Source organism: Prenolepis imparis, unplaced genomic scaffold, assembly GCF_030444845.1.
Source record: "Prenolepis imparis isolate NDT839.2.m4 unplaced genomic scaffold, iyPreImpa1.0 SCAF_2, whole genome shotgun sequence".
NCBI classification, from domain to species: domain Eukaryota; kingdom Metazoa; phylum Arthropoda; class Insecta; order Hymenoptera; family Formicidae; genus Prenolepis; species Prenolepis imparis.
In genome coordinates this window covers 22,714,277-22,733,012 of record NW_028141160.1, presented here as the reverse complement: position 1 = coordinate 22,733,012, position 18,736 = coordinate 22,714,277, and the positions used below count along the sequence as shown (strand labels likewise).

The 18,736-nt window shown below is 36.4% G+C and overlaps 3 protein-coding genes across 4 annotated transcripts in view; all 3 read left to right on the top strand.

Moving 5' to 3' along the window:
- Dtn (transmembrane protein 132C dtn) overlaps positions 1–18,736 on the top strand; it is a 128,288-nt gene that overhangs the window by 71,928 nt on the left and 37,624 nt on the right. The gene's annotated exons all lie outside the window — the stretch shown is intronic.
- On the top strand, positions 4,118–5,970 carry LOC145932964 (uncharacterized). Its single transcript, XM_083032192.1, has 2 exons — positions 4,118–4,519; positions 5,311–5,970. The coding sequence occupies exon 2, from the start codon at positions 5,326–5,328 to the stop codon at positions 5,626–5,628; it is 303 nt and encodes a 100-aa protein (XP_082888318.1). The 5' UTR covers positions 4,118–4,519; positions 5,311–5,325; the 3' UTR covers positions 5,629–5,970.
- On the top strand, positions 12,310–17,214 carry Pla2 (phospholipase A2). Its single transcript, XM_083032193.1, has 4 exons — positions 12,310–12,685; positions 13,189–13,348; positions 15,958–16,110; positions 16,830–17,214. Exons 1-4 carry the CDS (start codon positions 12,541–12,543, stop codon positions 16,966–16,968), a joined length of 597 nt encoding a protein of 198 aa, XP_082888319.1. The 5' UTR covers positions 12,310–12,540; the 3' UTR covers positions 16,969–17,214.

Genomic DNA, 18,736 nt, shown 5'->3' with positions numbered 1-18,736 from the left:
CGACGGTAAATCCTTTTATTAACAAAATGTGTTATTTGCATTAATAAGATATGCTGTATTAAAGATAACAGAAACGATTGTGCCGAATTATAATAGCGATGTTCTAAATAGTTTATCCACACATAAAATTGTTATAATTAAATTTGAAAGGTAAATGGACATTTTATCTTCAATAAATGTTATATTAATATAAATAACACAGTTTTGCAAATAGAAACGTTTATATATACATATATCCCGTTCAATAATTTTAATTAAGAGATAAATGTTATCTAAAAATAATAAAATTCAATTTCTAAAGTTATCTCCAAGTAGTCAAGATATCATCATCTATAACTAATGACTAAAAGGTTCACAATATCTCGGAATAAGCTTAATTGAAGACATTGCATTGTAATATAAAAATAATCTCGAGAAAATACATTATTTAACAATTAAAGAAAAAAGAGATCTCTATATCGTATCTCTATATAATTTTGGCAAATTGATTGAAATTGAATGAACAGATTAAAAGCGACATGTGAGAGTCAAATAACCGGCCAGCTATTTAAATTTTTAAAAGACCGACGTGCGCACCTCGTAAAATGAAGTACGCATTTTCAATGTTTCATCGTTCGTGGTTATTGCAGTTTGAGTTTACAGCTGAAGTGTTAAATTCCCCGAGGAGGACTTTGGCGGGACTTTCCGCGAACTATAGGGATTATGACACAAAATTTATATAAAAAAGATGGCTTATTAGATTACTTGTCAACTCCCTCGGAGACACATTTATTCGTGTTTAAAGAAATTTTTATATTTCATATTGTTTAATTTTTTCAAGATTTGCTGAGCAAAATTGTTGCTAAGATAATATACTGTAACACAACAGTTTAAACATTTTTTATCAGTAATAGGAAAATAAGTAGCTCTCGGTATATTACTAATACTTTTTATGAAATATAACTTTTTCATCTCTTAAAAACATTTTTTTAAATATTTAAAAATTATATATATATATTTTATATATTCATATATTTTTGCAGCTCAAAAAATTTCTTTTTTTCTAAGTGTATCTAAATATCTAAATATGTTCTAAATATGTTTTAAATATATATTTTCTACAAATATATGTATATAGTATATATAAAATAGAAAAAAGAAATTTTATATATATTTATAAAAAAGAAAAAAAGATATTTTTCGAGCTATAAGAAGAATTTTCTAAACATTGCCGTTTTTCGTATTAAAATTGTACATTCTGATATGTACTTGAACTTCTGCGAGATATTGTTTCCCGAACTATACCAGGTGTCCCATTTTAAAGGACCCACTCAAATATCTCATTGTCAGAAACACTGCGTTAAATCGAAAAATGTTTCCTACAAAAGTTGTAGGGTTTCGAGGGGGACATAACATAGTAATATTCATTTGACCTTGGGCGGCGTCTCCAAGGTTAGTGAAGGTTAACCTTAAGTGAAGGTGAGAATAAATTTTGAAGAAAATAAAAAAATGCTTCAGACAAAAGTTGTTCAAATTAATTAGTAGAAAAAGATGTTATAATAAAAAGATGTTATAATAAAAAATATGGGTTTCCATTTTTAAAATTTATTCTCACCTTCACTTGACCTTGGAGACGCCGCCCAAGGTCATATGAATATTACTATGTTATGTCCCCCTCGAAACCCTACAACTTTTGTAGGAAACATTTTTTGATTTAACGCAGTGTTTGTGAGATATTTGAGTGGGTCCTTTAAAATGGGACACCCGGTATATATCTATCTAAGAGAAGTGACGAATGACTCCGCGAATCAATCGAATCGCTCGATCGTCTCTTGTCTGCTTCCGCTTGTCTTAGCCTTTACTCTCGTTGATTCCTTTCGTTGATTCCTCCGCGAAATGTCAGATCCTCGGCAGACGGAGTGGATTTACTGCGCCCAGCAGATAAACATACCACCGACATTCCCGCACATTCTGAAGGTGTACGCGAAGGCGGCGATTCGAACGCAGCCGTACGATCTTCTGCAATGGACCGCCGCGTATTTCCGCGCTTTGGCGAACGGCGAGGTGCCTCCGGCGAAGGCAAGTTCATTTTTGTGCAAACACATCGCTTCCGCTTCGCTCGCGTCGAGAAAGGAGCTTCTTCGTGATTTCTTTCTCTCTCTTTCTCTCTGTCTCTGTCTCTCTTTTCTCCCATTCCTCTCCCCGAATCTATTATTCATCGTGCAATGTGCGCAATCGCGTGTTATAAGGAAAAGTTGAAAAATCAATATCAAAAAGGATTTTAAATTCTTAAGAAATCTCAAAATTTTTAGCTCGCGTGCTGGAATTCCGAGGAATTTTTATATTAAGAAAATTAAATTAATTAATTGATATATTAGGAGAGCATACATAAAGTTTGAGTGCGTAAATATTTAATATAAAATAGAAGATAATATATATAATAATTTAATTCGTATTGCGCTCTGTATTATTGGAATCGTTCTGTGTAATATGTTTGTCAACTTTTCTTTTATTTCCTCCCTCTCTCAATCCTTTGCTTCCTCTTTTTCAATTGCTTATTCAAGCTCGAGCGTAAACTCGCGAGGTAAGCATATTGGAAGTTATATTTCTAAAAATATATTATGCTTGCGCAAATATTAATCAAAATTCTAGGCGCGCCGATCGACCTACATTACATCGCTTCTGCGAATATTCATTATTATTATTATATTAGTCGTGGAGTATAAAAGTATAAGGCTGAGCTTCATCTCCGGAGTTCTTCCATCCGCGTTCCACGGAACGGATGTCTGTAATTATAAGTTTGCGTAATTCTGGTTACAAAAGAAGTAACAACATTAAAGAGAAGTTACAAACCGCCGGAGCTTACGATATTTTTCTCTCTTATCCAATTAATCGATTAATTAAAAGTTGAAATCTGTTGCGTCTGCGGATATATACATATATAAGACACGCGTTTAATGCGAATTAAATAAAACTGGGGGGAAAAAACGTAAATTCTGTTAGAGCCACGCGAATTAATAAACTTTAAACACTCGATATACAATATTTTGCGCGCAAACAGTTTCTCTCTCTCTCTCTCTCTCGTAATTATATTAATATATAATATTATTATTCCCTTTATTAATATCCATCTCTCATTATTCATGCGTTACCGACAAATTTGCAAACTCTTCGTATAACGCGATTTAATGAACATAATTGTTGCATCAGTTAACGAAATTAATTCAACGGCCAATCAAGATCTTCATATAACGTTATATTGATATTATTGTTATATTTAATGCCAAATTTACTCTCGATATATTAAATTTTCTTCGTAAAAGAGTTTATAAAGTTTGTTGATATTATTTTTTTATATAAATTAAGAATCTTTTACGCGTATATTATTCTATAAGTGAAAAATCACTCGTTCAAACGTTTAACTTTGATTCTAGTGGATGACGCTTGTTATTTCATCTTTGTGTTTCAAAGCATATTTCGCATTTCCAAAGCTTTCCCTATGATTAGATATTAAATAATTCCTTAATTATGCCGCGGCTTAAATGTTAACAGACGAGAAATTGGTTTCAATTCTGTTAAATTACACATCGCTGAAGATGAAGCGACGCATTTCCTCGTGAAACATTCAACGTACGTCATTATACACACATATATATATGTATCTCTCTCTTTCTCTATCTCTATCTCTCTCGCGCGCGACACATTCATACGTTTTACCGATTAATTTACAGCGAGCATAATCTAATTTGTAACTGTTATTCACTGCAAAGCGCGGGCGCATGCGCCCCCTTCCCTTTCTCCCCCCTGCAGTTATTGTTGTTATCACTGACGACTGAAATTCCTCGCTTATCTGTGATATATCGCGTTACCGCGGAGCTGACACGCGATATCTGCTTATATTTCCGGCTACGTCGCATCCAGAATGGAGCGAGAGAGAGAGAGACAAGACAAATATCAGCGTAATTCGCACCCCCTCCCCCCATTTCCACCCCCCACCCCGTGGGAGAGCGTGACGTTCGACGAAAATGCCGCGTGACAAGCGGCATTTCTATAGTTTGCGGCGAAACCGGTTTGTAACAGCTCTCTCCATACGCGCGTTACGTGTGTGTGTGTGTGTGTGTGTGTGTGTGTGTGTGTGTGTGTGTGTGTCTACATATACACATAACATGCATATAGGCACATATGCGCGCCCGGGGGAGGAGGCATTATCGATGGACCGGACACGGCCATCGCAAGGTTATCTAGCAACCGGTAACTGACCGCGAACAATCCCGATATTGTCCTACAGGACAGGCTGGAGTATCCTCCCTTTATCCACCCCACGGGCATCACGCCCGGCTACCTGAGGACCCTGCTCAATAGATTTGGTCGCGTGGACAAGGTCTCCCTGAAAGCCCTCGTGCAGGACTGGGGCGGTTTGGATTTACCCGAGACGAGCCTCTATCAGCTTCTCGCCGTGGCTGGTTTATTGCCGGATAAGAATAAGGGGCACTGTGATTTTTATCGATTCCTCGCGGTCGCCTGTGGATTTTTGGGAAATGTAAGTTTTATTGCGACAATAAGCGAGATGATGGCCATATCTTTCTTTCTTTATCATCTGCGACGAGTGGAAGGGACATTTTAATTTTTGTTTCTTACGAATTGAGTAAAGAGGTATAAGCTGACTCTTTGGAACAGTTGAAAGGATGAGAGTTGACATGACGTCGGGACATGATGTTGCGATACAGCGGAAATTGGAAACGGGAAAAAACAAAAAGTATTATTGACTCGTATGTCGCTGCGACTATTATTTACATTGCGCGCGATTTGAACGAGCTAAACACGAGAGGAGGGCCGTAATTTAGCTGGATATACATTCGAATCTGCGTAATGAATGGACAGCTGTAGATTTCAGCCGGATTTTTAACGCGGGAACTAATGATGGAAGAGCCATTAACGGTATTGAATAAAACAAATCGGAGTCATCAGGCCGGGTCATACATACGTGCACACGATCGATATATGTACCTATCTTTCTTTTTCGTTTTCGTTATTCTTAACGAAAAATAACGAATACAAAATGGAAACAAAACGGATGACAAACATTCGAAGCAAAACTGTTGGCATCAGAAGCCTGAATTTTTTTTATCTTCCCTGTTAGGTTCGTTAACGAAATACCGTTTCAACTCTAGAAACTTGTACGCGTAGCTCCCTCGAGACTTTCACAATCAGCTAAGAGGGAAGATTAACGCACGAGTATCTTCTTTCTACATTCTCGTATATCTTATATAATTAAGCAGAGAGAGATAAAGACCGTTAATCCTCGCGGCTTGTAATTTACGTCCGCTTCAGAATCTGCTCGAGACGATGATATACGTTTGCGAGTTACTGACGCACGAGCCGGAAGGCGGCTCGGCCATGATACCCCTGAGGATTTTCTTGCATCTCTACGGATATCTGGCGAATCTCGATTGCGGCGGCGAACCCGTTCAACGTCGCGAGGTCGAGCGCGCCGATTCCTCCTCGAGCGAGGAAGAAGCGTCCGTCTCGGAACCGTCGTCCGAGACGACGATCGATTCCACCACGACGACGACGATGATTTGCAGCTGCGAGTTCACAGAGGCGGAAAAGGTATCGCTCGCGTATATCGGAATGTTTCTATCTTCCTAAGAGTTAGGAATAAAATATATCGGTTCTTTCGTTCTCGCGTAGCGCTAGTGATTTTTCATCGTTAGATCGTGTAAAAATCGCCTTTTCTCCTTTTTGCCCTTAATCCTTCTGTCAATGAACGGATATCTGGGTATTTTATTTTGCGCCTGAAACAAAATACAAAGGATTTTTTTATTCGTTATTTAAACTTCTTAAAATAAAGAATATTCGATGCCCAACTATATACTGTAAAAAATTGTTTCAGTGCAACGTGTCGAAAACATGTAGTTGGTATCCGGGTATCTCTTATACATTGAAAAAAATTATAAAAAAGTAAAATTTATTAATTTGGAGAATAACCCATTTCCGGTATATAAATCCTCTCTATCAGAGGATTTGCGATCGTAATCATAGCGTGTGGTATTAAAATTGATCCCGAGAAAATGTGTCTCTCAAGCCGGAAAATGAGCGGGTTTTCCGTGAATATCGGGGATTCAAATTTCATTCGGCGAAAATGTCGATAGCGAACGATATTTTGTTAAACTACTATAATTACGGGATGATTATTGTCGTTTAACGTACAACATCGTGTATAACGGTACAAAACTACTTTCGGAAACAATTAGAATATATTGAGATATATTGAGATAAATAGACTTTGCCTTATGACATAACAGCGTGTGGTTCTGAGCAAATTTGACATTTATGTATGACTTAGACACACATAGCGGTATGCCGTTTTATACGTAAGCAAGTGTAGAGTGTGCTTTAACCGAGCGGGGGTGCATTGTAATTTTGAGACTATAATTGTAATAAAGTTATATAACCGCCTTTCTAAAGAGAACAATATGCCGCGGCTGACGGTTTATACATATATACATTTGCATATTTTATAACGATTTAATAATTAAAACAAAGCGCATTTCCACGTTCGTTTAGAAAGGAAAGTTGCACCGTTTTAATTATTATGATACAATTTTACATATCATTCTCTATTAATAATTATATATACATATATACATATAAAATTTAATAATGTTTAGATAATTAATTAAAGTTAATATAGCGTGTTAATCATTCTCTGTTTTCACGTGAAAACATTAAATTAATGATATTTGATAGCATTCTATCAAAATGAAAGCTGAACGAAAATGTTGGGACGATGAGATGTTACACACGGAAGTTACAATATTGGTTACGAGCTTGCAATAAAAGAAATGCACGTAGGAATAAAATTCGATAAATTTTTGGATGAAAATTTTGCCAATAAGCTTCGCGTATTCGCGGAATAAGCTGCTTTCGTCATACAACATCCATGTTACATCTACTGCTAACTACTTCTCGTTACAAGCAGCGCCTTGCATATTTTATATACGCATTTGCGCTTCGGACTACTCGGTTTTCGTAGCAAGCGAGAATTAACCAGTTCACGTGGATTGCAGCAAATATGTATATTAACGAAACTTCGTTTAACTTTGCTTGCAACGAAGTGGCTTAAAAATTACGAAATTAAATGTATTTGCGATCGCGATGGATTTTATATAACGCCATGGCGTTTAAATATTAATTAAATATTAAGATACACACGAGAGAGAGACATTTTTCAATTAGCAGTCTCGTTATCGCGAGAGATTACGTTAAATCGGAATAGATAATCTCTAACGTCGAGGAGAGACGTCGTTTCCCTCGATTTTATTGGAACTCGTATTCAATCAAACACGTGTCAGGAGGTGGAGACGACGACGAGCGGCGGCACCGATGAGGATGTTTGCGGGGAGACGCCTCGTGAAAAGCGAGCTTCGGAAAGCCTCGAGATCTTGAAGGATCACGGAGATGACCCGAAGCGCTCCGACGTCGACACAGTGTCGGCGAGACAGTCTGTCGCCGGCGATAAAACCGAAATTGAGATCGAATCGATTCATCGTCACAATTCCTCTCGAGAAGGTGGGAGGGACGAGGTATATATATATATATATATATATATATATACGCTCGAGACACGCGAATAGAATAGCTGGGAAAACGATCGGTCACTTGAAATTTTGCGATCCGCGCGATTGCGTCGTAAAATTTCGCGACAAAGTGTCCTCCATTCGAAGACACCTTTTTTTTTGTCGATGTCTGAAGAGTGAACCGAGTTGATTTTGACGGACCTTACTCTTCTCTAATATCATCAGTAGCATTCCGATAGAATATGTATTATAAAATATTTATTTTTATATATTATGTATACATATATAATATTTATATATATAATATATAAAAAAAATTATTTGTTAATTAATAAATTAATATTTATTAATTACCATTTGCAGGGTGTCTACTCCCTGGAAAAATCCTGCGGATTGCCAGGGAGTAGTTTTTTTTTATCTTGAAAAATCCGGGAATTCTTATGGAATTTTATTGAAATTCCGAGAATTTTTAAATTGTATCTTTGATTTCACTTTTACATTGCGAGCTGATAATCCGCTGATCAAATTATTTAATCATGTATAATCACTTTCTTGGTGATCGTATGAACAAAAAACATTAGGAAACGCATACAATAGAAAAACTTATTTTAAAAAGTATCGACAATTTTTATTTTATCTCGAATTTTAAGCGAAAATAAAGGGTCAGGAAATTTTTTTTACAAGATTTGAGTAGACACCCTGATTTATTAATTAATAAATATTTATTTAGCCCATCTATATTCACTCATTAAATTAGAGAAAGAGAAATTTTGACAACTTTACTATTTTACATCATATATGAATTTCTAATCGCGAGTAACGAACGGCTGAACGTTTATTTAGTCGACGATTGAGAATGTCAACGAGAGCTCTGTCGTTTCCTCGATCATGGATGACACCGAACATTACGAGGATCCTCGCGAGAAATTTTTGACGTGCGAGGATGTGTTTGACTTGGGCGAGAAAAGGATCGCAGGGGAAGCGGAAGCGATCGAGAGGACGACTGCTTCGATCGATCTCGAGTGCCAATGTCGACGACTCGGCGAACTAGAAGCCGACCAGACGCCGCCGCCCGACCCGCTGAAGGAGTTCCTGAAGAGAATGCGAGCGGAGGTGGAGGCGGGTCGTCTGGAAACGATCTTCCGGGTACCCGGAATCGGTCCGCCGATATCGACCCAGCGTGTAACGGCCGTTGGACTCTGGTTGACGGATTGCGCTCGTCGTCAGCAGGGTCTGGTCGGGCCGAGAAATATCCGTCACTTTCTCTGCCCGAATCTCGACGACGTCTCGGAGTGCGTCTGCACGTGAACGCGATACAAATATATAAAGTGCACGTCGCACTTTTGCCAACATTTTATAGTCCACTTCTTCACATCTTCATCTTCCTAAACTTATTCAGAGACGAAGATTTACTTAGACTCTTTAATGAGAGAGAAAGATTCGATAGCTTTATGAGAAATAATATACACAGAGAATTTTAGAATTTACCCGGAAAATCATAGTAATCGTGGGACAATATAGTATGGAAAGAATTTTATGAGAATTTCTCTGATTAATATTTATCACAATAAAATATAAAATATGTTTGATTAATTTTACTATGCATTTTAATAAAATTAATCAAACATGTTTTATATTTTACTGTGATGGATATTATTATTTTTATTTTGATAAATATTAATCAGAGAAATTCTCATAAAATTCTTACCATACCATATTTTCCCACGATTACCATAATTTTCAGGGTAAATTCTAAGAGAAAATTCTTTCAATGTATGATTAATTTACTATATCTTCGTTATTCTTCAGTCATAATAATTGCGTATCGAAGAAGTAATAAATTTTGACCCATTCTTTACAACACTGATCTGCAATTATTAATACATGCGCAAATTTACTTGCATTCTATTCTATTTCGTTTTGTTATATAGTCAGTCAATATCACGATATCGTATAATTATTGCTTTCGATTTGTAATCATATATGGTTACAATTTAAACGTTGCAATTCAACGCGACGTGTGAAATAATATTTATCTCAATGAGACAATTGCTGTTTAACGAAAACAGATAAATGGAGCTTTTCGGAGGTAGCTTGAAAAATTCAAACGATATCGAATCGTTGGTAACTTTCAGGGTATAGTTACATACTTGTCGCGCTTTTATTTCATGTACAAACGAGGAAAGTAGGTACGTACCTAAGTTCTTCGCGTGACGAGGGAAAGAAGTGCACATGTAAAATTTAGCTTCTTCATCTAATAGCTGAAGTCGTCGATATTCTTCGACGACCGTTTTGCGTCCGCTATTTTCCGCAACTGTCCATATTCCATTGTGCGTTTCGTCGATTCGCCGACTGCATCGCATCGACAACAACAACAACTTGGTAATCGATTATTGGTCAGGTTATTATTGGTATCACGGTAGCACAATATTGACGTATGCCGGTCAGCTCCAGGGTTCATAACCTACTCATCCACCTCGCCATCCTCACCCCCGCACCCCTCTTCTCCCCCTCGATGGGATCTACTTTGATATCCGGCTATCATAATCCTTCGTTATCGAAACAAACAGTTTCATCATTAAAAAAATTGTATTGTCATTTTTAAAATTTTCTACTTATTTTTAGAATATTCTGTTCTATATAAAATAATTCCCTCATCATCTTAAAAGGGGAATTCTCTAAAGATTATTGTCAGATATATTCTTCAGAAATTTATAAAAATATAGACGAAATGGGATTTATTTTTACGTTAATAAAAAAATTCTTTATTTTACACGCAAGAAAGCATAAACATATATATATATATACCGGGTGTCCCATTTTAAAGGACCCACTTAAATATCTCAGAAACACTGCGTTAAATCAAAAAATGTTTCCTACAAAAGTTGTAGGGTTTCGAGGGGGACATAATGAATAGTAATATTCATATGACCTTGGGCGGCGTCTCCAAGGTCAAGTGAAGGTGAGAATAAATTTTTTAAATGGAAACCCATATTTTTTATTATAACATCTTTTTCTACTAATTAATTTGAACAACTTTGTCTGAAGCATTTTTTTATTTTCTTCAAAATTCATTCTCACCTTCACTTGACCTTGGAGACGCCGCCCAAGGTCATATGAATATTACTATGTTATGTCCCCCTCGAAACCCTACAACTTTTGTAGGAAACATTTTTCGATTTAACGCAGTGTTTCTGACAATGAGATATTTGAGTGGGTCCTTTAAAATGGGACACCTGGTATATATGTTTATGCTTTCTTGCTTGTAAAATAAAGAATTTTTTTACATATATCTATTTGTACTATATATATATATATATATATATATATATATATATATATATATATATAGTACAAATAGATCGAACAGAAGGCACGAGATCTGGATCCTGAACAATTAAATTATGTTACACGTTACTTACTCGCGAACACTTCTCTTAAGTCTCGATTCTTCTTTTTCGAGCCACTTATTAACTTCATCTATTCTTCCAATAAACTAAAATCAGTGACAAGCACTGCACTGCAGTATAAATTGCAACACTATAACTATATATACGTTGCTGCAACAATATGATCATATAACGCCAAATGAACGGTCCGCATAAAAAAAACATACCAACATTTATTAACAAAGAATATATTTTTAATTTTAGAAAATGTTCTAAGAATACTGAATAATATTTAAAATAATAAATCGAAAAGGCTCTGATATATAAATACAAATTCAGCTATAAAAAGGACTAGTAGAAGAAGACGTAGATATTAGGTACAACAAGATTATTTTTTAATTCTGTGCCTGATTTTTACTAGTCTTTTTTTATACCTGAATTTATATTTAAGAATATTAAGAGGAATTTTATAGAGTACACTAGTCCTCTTACTTCGAAAATACAATTTTTTTCAATATACGCGACCCCGAAGTGGGCGCATTTTATGTAATATGCGCCACATTTAATTTAATAGCGACGATGAATGAGGATCGATACTCTCTCTCTTCCTCGCATTTTGATCGTGAAAAAAAGAATCAAAATCGCAAGGTTTCGTGGACAAAGGACAGTGTTTTCCGAATGAAAGAGTGTCCATTCGAAATCCGCGTTTTACTCTGAAAGTTCGCGCCATTTCGAAAAAATCTCTATTATATTCGTGCATCGCGCGGGGATATGAAACTCGCGATTTCTCATCCGCGGCGAAGGTAAAATTTTTGAAATTTTCTCGCTGATCCGGGGCCGCGAAATGAAATCCAGAGTTTCCCACTCTGAGAAAATCCTCCGCTCGCGGTCATTCGCGGGTCGAGGGGTTCTGCGTCAGCGGTGAGCAAATCCCAGATTGCTATTCGTCGGATAAACTAGATCGTTCCCTGTAATTCTTCACGCGGATATTGTACGGACTGAACGAAGAAGATTACCGTAACAGTTGTTCCGGAATAAGAACTCCCCATCGGTCTTCGTCGACTATTACAAGGCTAATTATCAATGATATCTAATTTCGCAGCTTATGATGACATACGATATTTTTTCTTCTTAGTACACACGTTGATATAGTTGATTCATCCCCCGTCTGTCGATAAAAAAAACTCGATTCATCGGTTTTTTTTTTTCATCGCGCTAAATTAACCCGGAAGCTATACGCGTCACTTGGCGATATCTTCTTTTCGATATCACGTCACGTCGCATCTATTACGATAATCAACGGCGAGGACCCTCGATAACTCCTCTCCCTTCGGAACTCACCCCCCTCTTTCCCCCGGAGCGACGTTATCTGGGTGCAGATTAATTCCGTCGCAGGAAACGCAAACGTTATCCGAACGCATTAGTCGCCTCTTTCGTACGCCGGTCGTAATTCGAGCGATTAGATGGCTTAGAAACGAAATGGAGCGCGCACGCGGACCGGTGGTGATCCTCTTTATATGCATGTGTACGTATATATAAGGGGAAGCTTCTTTCGCTACCTTCGTTAAAACGATAGTGGAATTCCCGTAGCGATGACTTCGACCATTGTCGCGTTGCTCTCGTTGCTCTCGTTGTCTTGGAATATTGTCTGCGGATGGCACGTCGCCTTTCCAAACGACAGCGAGATCTTTGACAACGATCTCGAAACGACAACTCAGCCGGCCTTTATATTTCCAGGTAGGATTTATTCGAATGGCGAAATCTTGTTTTTACAATATATACAAGTCAAGATAATTAATTTATATCACATTTGGGTTTAATGAAAAGTCTGAACAGTTTGTTCCTTTTATCAAATTGTTATAACATTAGAAATAAATTAACATATTATTATTTAAAAAAATATAAGACAAATATAGATAAAATTACACGACTATTTTTTTTCGGCATATTTATTTCAGTTTATTTTTCCGTGCAAATAATATTCGGAAAGATTCATTTACCTCTCAACATATAGAATATAGAAATGAAAAGAGATTCGCGTAATATTTCACTTTTCTGACGTCATAATTCAACATAGCTGGATTAATAATTCAAAAGAAATATAATTATTAGCGTAATTGAATAGTGGAAGAATAGCAGACTGCAGACTGAAGTCAAGACTGTATTCGGTTAGTCGAAGAAAATTTTTCACCCAACTCAATTAGCTAAGTGATGAACAAGCTTCGTGATTCGTTTATCAGGGACAAAAAGGTGCGACAGTGGCAATATCGCGAACGGCCCGGACGATCTTGGAATATTCGCAATGACCGATGCATGCTGCCGTGAACACGACAATTGCAAAGATGTAATCGAGTCGATGCAGACTAAGTACGGTCTGACCAATACCGCGCTCTACACGAGGTGAATCTCTTTTGAATTAGAATGCATCTCTTCATCAGCTTTTCTTTTACTGCGCAGAGAATTTTCTCTTAGAATTTACCCTGAAAATCATGGTAATATGATATGGAAAGAATTTTATGAGAATTTCTCTGATTAATATTTATCACAATAAAAATAATAATATTTATTACAATAAAATATAAAATATGTTTGATTAATTTTACTGTGCAGTTTAGTAAAATTAATCAAACATGTTTTATATTTTATTGTGATAGATATTATTATTTTTATTGTGATAAATATTAATCAGAGAAATTCTCATAAAATTCTTTTCATACCATATTGTACCACGATTACCATGATTTTCAGGGTAAATTCTAAGAGAAATTCTCTCATTGAATTCTTTTTCAGTAGAAGGATATATCCCCTTAAAATTCCATGTTAAATGGTTTTCAATAGCAGTATGAATTTAGTAAAATTAAGAATTAAGGAAAATAATTTTTTCATTGAAACTCTCTGATTAGTTGTGCACAGGACTTCTTTAAGGCGAGGGGAGGAATCGAAGGAGTTTACTAAAATAAATCTCGAATCGAGATTTATTTTAATTACTTGGTGTTACATCGAGAAAAAATTGTGCTCCCTGTCTGCAACTAATCAGTTTCAGCGAAAATTAATTTTCCTTGAAACTGACCTGCTTCTTTCTAGCCCATAAAATTTAAATTTGATTTTTCAATAGCATTTTATTCTATCTTTATCTTCAAGATATTCGATTCGAAAGAATTAAAGTTTAACGATATATCTCTATATTTTATATATACTGACTTATTTTTACGTCATTTGCAAAAACATGGACTATTCTGAAAGATTCAATGTATCGTATAATATAGCAGAAAGATTTGTTTATTTTTAGTATCGATAAACAATGGAAACTTATTCGAACATGTAGATCAGGCATGTCAAACTCGTTTTGCATTACGGGCCACATGATCTATTTTGTATTAAGCTGAGAGCCGCATGTTTTCAATGTTCCTAGAATAAATAAAATACGATTTTTTAAATTATTATATTTAGTATATTCAATGTATATTATACATAGTCGCTTTATATTTATATCTTATGTTACTTTTTAAAATAAAAATATTTTACGATTTTTTAAATAAAAAAACAAAAATAGAAATTATAATAAAAAATATTTTACTTTTTTTTATAAAAAACAAAAATAGAAACTATAATGAAAAATAAACAAAATCACAATTTAATATTATTTTTTAGAAGATATTTGACATCGTTTTTCACAAAACAATTTTTTTGAAAAGATTTTCAAGAAGTTTCGGCGGGCCGCAGTTTTTTTGTTGGCGGGCCGCGTGTTTGACATGCCTGATGTAGATATAGAGAGAGACTATATAGATAGATAGATAGACTTGTTGAACGTGAAGCATCTAGGAAAAGAAAACAGGAAAATGAAAATTGAGTATTGCAACTCTTTTTTTTTTTATGTACGAAATGGTTATTTTTCGTTCTCGCGTACACTAGTAGTCACCTGTCGTACTGCATGTCATTTCGAAACATGCAGAGAGAGAGAGAGAGAGAGAGAGAGTCTCGCTAGCAATTACAAAAGAAAGTCAATGAACTAGTTTACAATAGCAAGTTCTGTTGAGCGAGTTTCACGCAACTGGTGCAGTATTTACCCAAGTTTCGTGCGTGTCTTGCTATAGTTACGGCTGACGTTTGATGTTGATATACGACGTTGTGCATTATCACAAACTTGGGTATATTAATTATATAGGGGAGCAATTTTCTCTTGTGTGATGTATGGACAAAATGGAGAAAAATAATGTTTTTAAAAGCTTATACTCCACGATATATGTATATATATTAAAAGCGCAATTTTTGTCGTAAAATTTAGAGAATTTCCAGCAGCTACATTCGATATTAAAATATTAAATGTGCATTGTATTTTTGTATGGAAAAAATATCAAAATATTATATGACTCGTGCAGCGAAAAAAATATAACGTAATGTTAATCGTAATAAAAGATATTTCGTGGCTGAGAGAGACGAAGAGGGAAATATATATATATATTTTTTTTAATACACGAAAAAAATATCTCACATATCTGAAACATCGTTTTTGTCGATAAATCTTTATTAATTAGCGTTCAAGAGGATTCAAAATAAAATGAAAGGCGAGAGTGGACTCTCTAAGCTCCGTAATTTGTAAGTTACACTTTACACACGCGATTTCTTGAATTAAAGTGGATCTCGCTCTCGGTTCATGGCTCGTTCCACCATCTCGGATTATTTGCTATAACATACATTTATTATTTCAATACAAATTCAGATGAGAAACGGGCTAATAAGAGAGGGCCAAGCGTTTTGTTTTTATTATATATTTTATATATTTTATTATATTTTTTATATTTACTATTATTATTATTTTTATTCATATTGTTTAATATTATTATTTCATTTCATTCACTCGTTAGTCTGAAAGGAATTTCTGACGAGGTGTTGTTTGGCGTTTCCGCGATAGATTGTGGGGAAAATAATTTTAAATTGAAATGAAGCGCCACGGTCGCATTTTTATAGCAGAGTAATCTGATAAAGCGTCGCGAAATGTGTAAAATCAGGCTGCACTGCTCGTGCGACGAGAGGTTCTACGACTGTCTCCACGGCTCGGAGGAACTCGTTAGCACGAAGGTCGGCTTCCTCTACTTCAGCGTGTTAGACACGAAGTGCTTCCGCGAGGACTACCCCATCGTTGGCTGCAAACGGCATTCACTGTGAGTCGTAAGCGTATTAGAGAGCTCGCTACCTACTGCGCGATGAGTATAGGGGAGAAGAGAGTAGTCGGTCGCGCTCGACTTTCAAATGGGTCAGACACTCGAGAGAAACAGAGAGAATTTATCGATCCTCTCTCGCGCAATCCTATTTTAATACATGTGTACGTATACGAGTATTCGCTTCAATTTTCCACGCATCACGCGATCATATATTTATATGCATGGCGTGTAACGTCGATTGCGTGTGTTTCGAAGAATGGAGTACGCTTTTATACGCACACATATACTTTTTTTTTATTTATATCAATCGTGATACATACGTTGATTAAAATTATTATTTTCGAAAATATGATGTCGTTTTTTAGCAATTTTTCGAAACGTTTCGGTAAATATTCTTCGACATTAATGTTCGTCTCTCCAATCACATTTCGATATACACATTTTGAGAATCGCATCCGTATGACGTAAATAATTTTTCACTCGAATTTTTGCCTCTATAATTCAATAGTCGTTCACATTTGTATATTCTTTCGCAGTATATCATAGCGATTCTTTGAAACGCGACTGCGTCGAGAACATGTAAGAGCGTTTTACAAATCATGACCCCCTTCGCGGTAGAGTACGATTCGGGTGGGGGGGGGGGAAACGCGGATTCCTCTCGAAAGTCCGCGAGCATTCGAAAATTAAACAAAAATGACGTGCTAACGATCTCTTGGCAGCATTCCTAGACGCTGTTTGGAGTACGAGCTGGACGAGAGCCAACCGAAGATGTATCAGTGGTTCGACGTACCTACGTATTTCCAAAACGACCACTATCCGCGGACGATGATGACCGGTCGTCATATTCGATCGGACTGATAGAGAGAGGGGTCTATTTTTGCGGGATCATCTCGGAGGAAATGTCGCGCACGTGTAGCCGTGCAAATTATCGGATCGACCGTATCTGTCAACATGTATAGTTGCCAATAAAATAACTTTTACGATCGCTCTTCTCTCTATCTCTCATCTTTTTTTTCCCTCCCGTCTCGCTCTGACGCGCTCCGAAAAACGCGAAATTATTTGAACGAACGATCCGCGAAAGTGGAAATTGCGAGGCTCCATTAAAATACGCGCCAATCGACTGGTAAATCGTAAAAGTATTTAATTTTCATGGTTTCGATTTTCACATTGGGGTGTGTATGTACATACATACGGCAAACGGCAGAATTGTAAAGTACTCTGCATCACGCCAGGATCAAATTGAAATATTTACTGATAAAAAAAAAAAAATACCATCGCACGCGTCAAAAAATACACACACACACCCGGTCATCCGATTAAGATTGACAAATAACATCGCATTTTCCTCTCTTCATCGTAATATCATCGCGATATTAATATATATTTCCCATCCACCACCTCTTGCTGCACTTCGCACGACTGGCTGCGCAATGTAGCGGGCAATAAGTTCCGTCGGAAACCTCACTAAATCATTTCGCTGTAATCGCCTGTTATCGTATCAGAAAAACAGAAGCTGAAATAGAGGCTAAGTTAGCACGCGGAAGAAGCGAGAGGGTTGGTCCACGAGGGTGCCAAGAGGCGGGAGATAAGCGATGAGGGTCGAATCGCGAGGGGCTCGCTTCTCCATCTCCATCTCCCTCTCCCTCTCTCTCTCTTTCTCTCTTTCTCTTCTCGCTTTTCCAAGGATTTCCTCCATTTTACGCGAGGCCGGTGCGGGCAGCTGGCGCTTACTCCGGGATTTGCTCGGGAAATTTATGTTCGGATGGAGCGCAGCCGCCATCCTCCTTTCCCTCCTTTTCCCCCTTTCCTCTCCTTTCTTGCCCCTTCTTGCCTAACGCCGATTTACAACTTCTCCTCAACTCACCTGGACCAACTTTCGGATGCGCGTAGCCAACTTTCCCGGCGCGACTCCATTCTTCGTCGCGTCTTGTACCACATCGACGCGATAGGAAAAATTGTCGACTTTGCGTTGCGCGCCGATGATTTATCGCCGGGAGGAAGTCGCCCCCGTCTTTGTCGCGGTGGCTCGAGATGCTACGATACAGCTCCGACTTACTAATATGTAATATGTAAGAACGTAGGACGCGAGATATCGGTGAAATTAAAATTGAAAAACGAGAAATAAGAGATAGCGGATATCCAGAAATTATTGTCTGAAAAATATTGTAAAATTCAGAGAGTATTAAAATTCTGTTCAAAGGATATTTATCAATGTTAAAGCATTATTTCGTATATTATTAATATAAAGGGCATTTAATTAATATTGCATTTCGTTCTTCTTTTCTTTCATTTTCCAATAATTCGAAAACGCGTACTATTTTTATTACATTGTGGATTCAAACGTTTGAAAATAATGTCAGATAAATTTCATATAAGACGTATCTCTTTAATAAATCGGAGATATTTTTTTAGAAATATTTTATAGACATTTTAGACGCTTTTACGTGTCTATCTGATTACATATTCAAATCTGTTGTATTTAACATCAAAACATTAATTTCAAGTTGCCTTCAAATTGTTTAGAACCAAGAGAGCTGTTTATATACATTTCATGGTGAGGAATATAATATAGGTATATATAGGACGCTTTAAACTTAAGATTGGTTTAGCCACTTATGAATAAAGA

What these genes read in the sequence shown, in the direction of transcription:
- LOC145932964 (XM_083032192.1), top strand. Translation starts at nt 5,326, where the DNA reads ATGATATACGTTTGCGAGTTACTGACGCACGAGCCGGAAGGCGGCTCG.
- Pla2 (XM_083032193.1), top strand. Translation starts at nt 12,541, where the DNA reads ATGACTTCGACCATTGTCGCGTTGCTCTCGTTGCTCTCGTTGTCTTGG. An exon ending in GCCGGCCTTTATATTTCCAG is followed by an intron (nt 12,686 to 13,188) that starts GTAGGATTTATT and finishes TTCGTTTATCAG; the next exon opens with GGACAAAAAGGTGCGACAGT. An exon ending in GGCTGCAAACGGCATTCACT is followed by an intron (nt 16,111 to 16,829) that starts GTGAGTCGTAAG and finishes ATCTCTTGGCAG; the next exon opens with CATTCCTAGACGCTGTTTGG.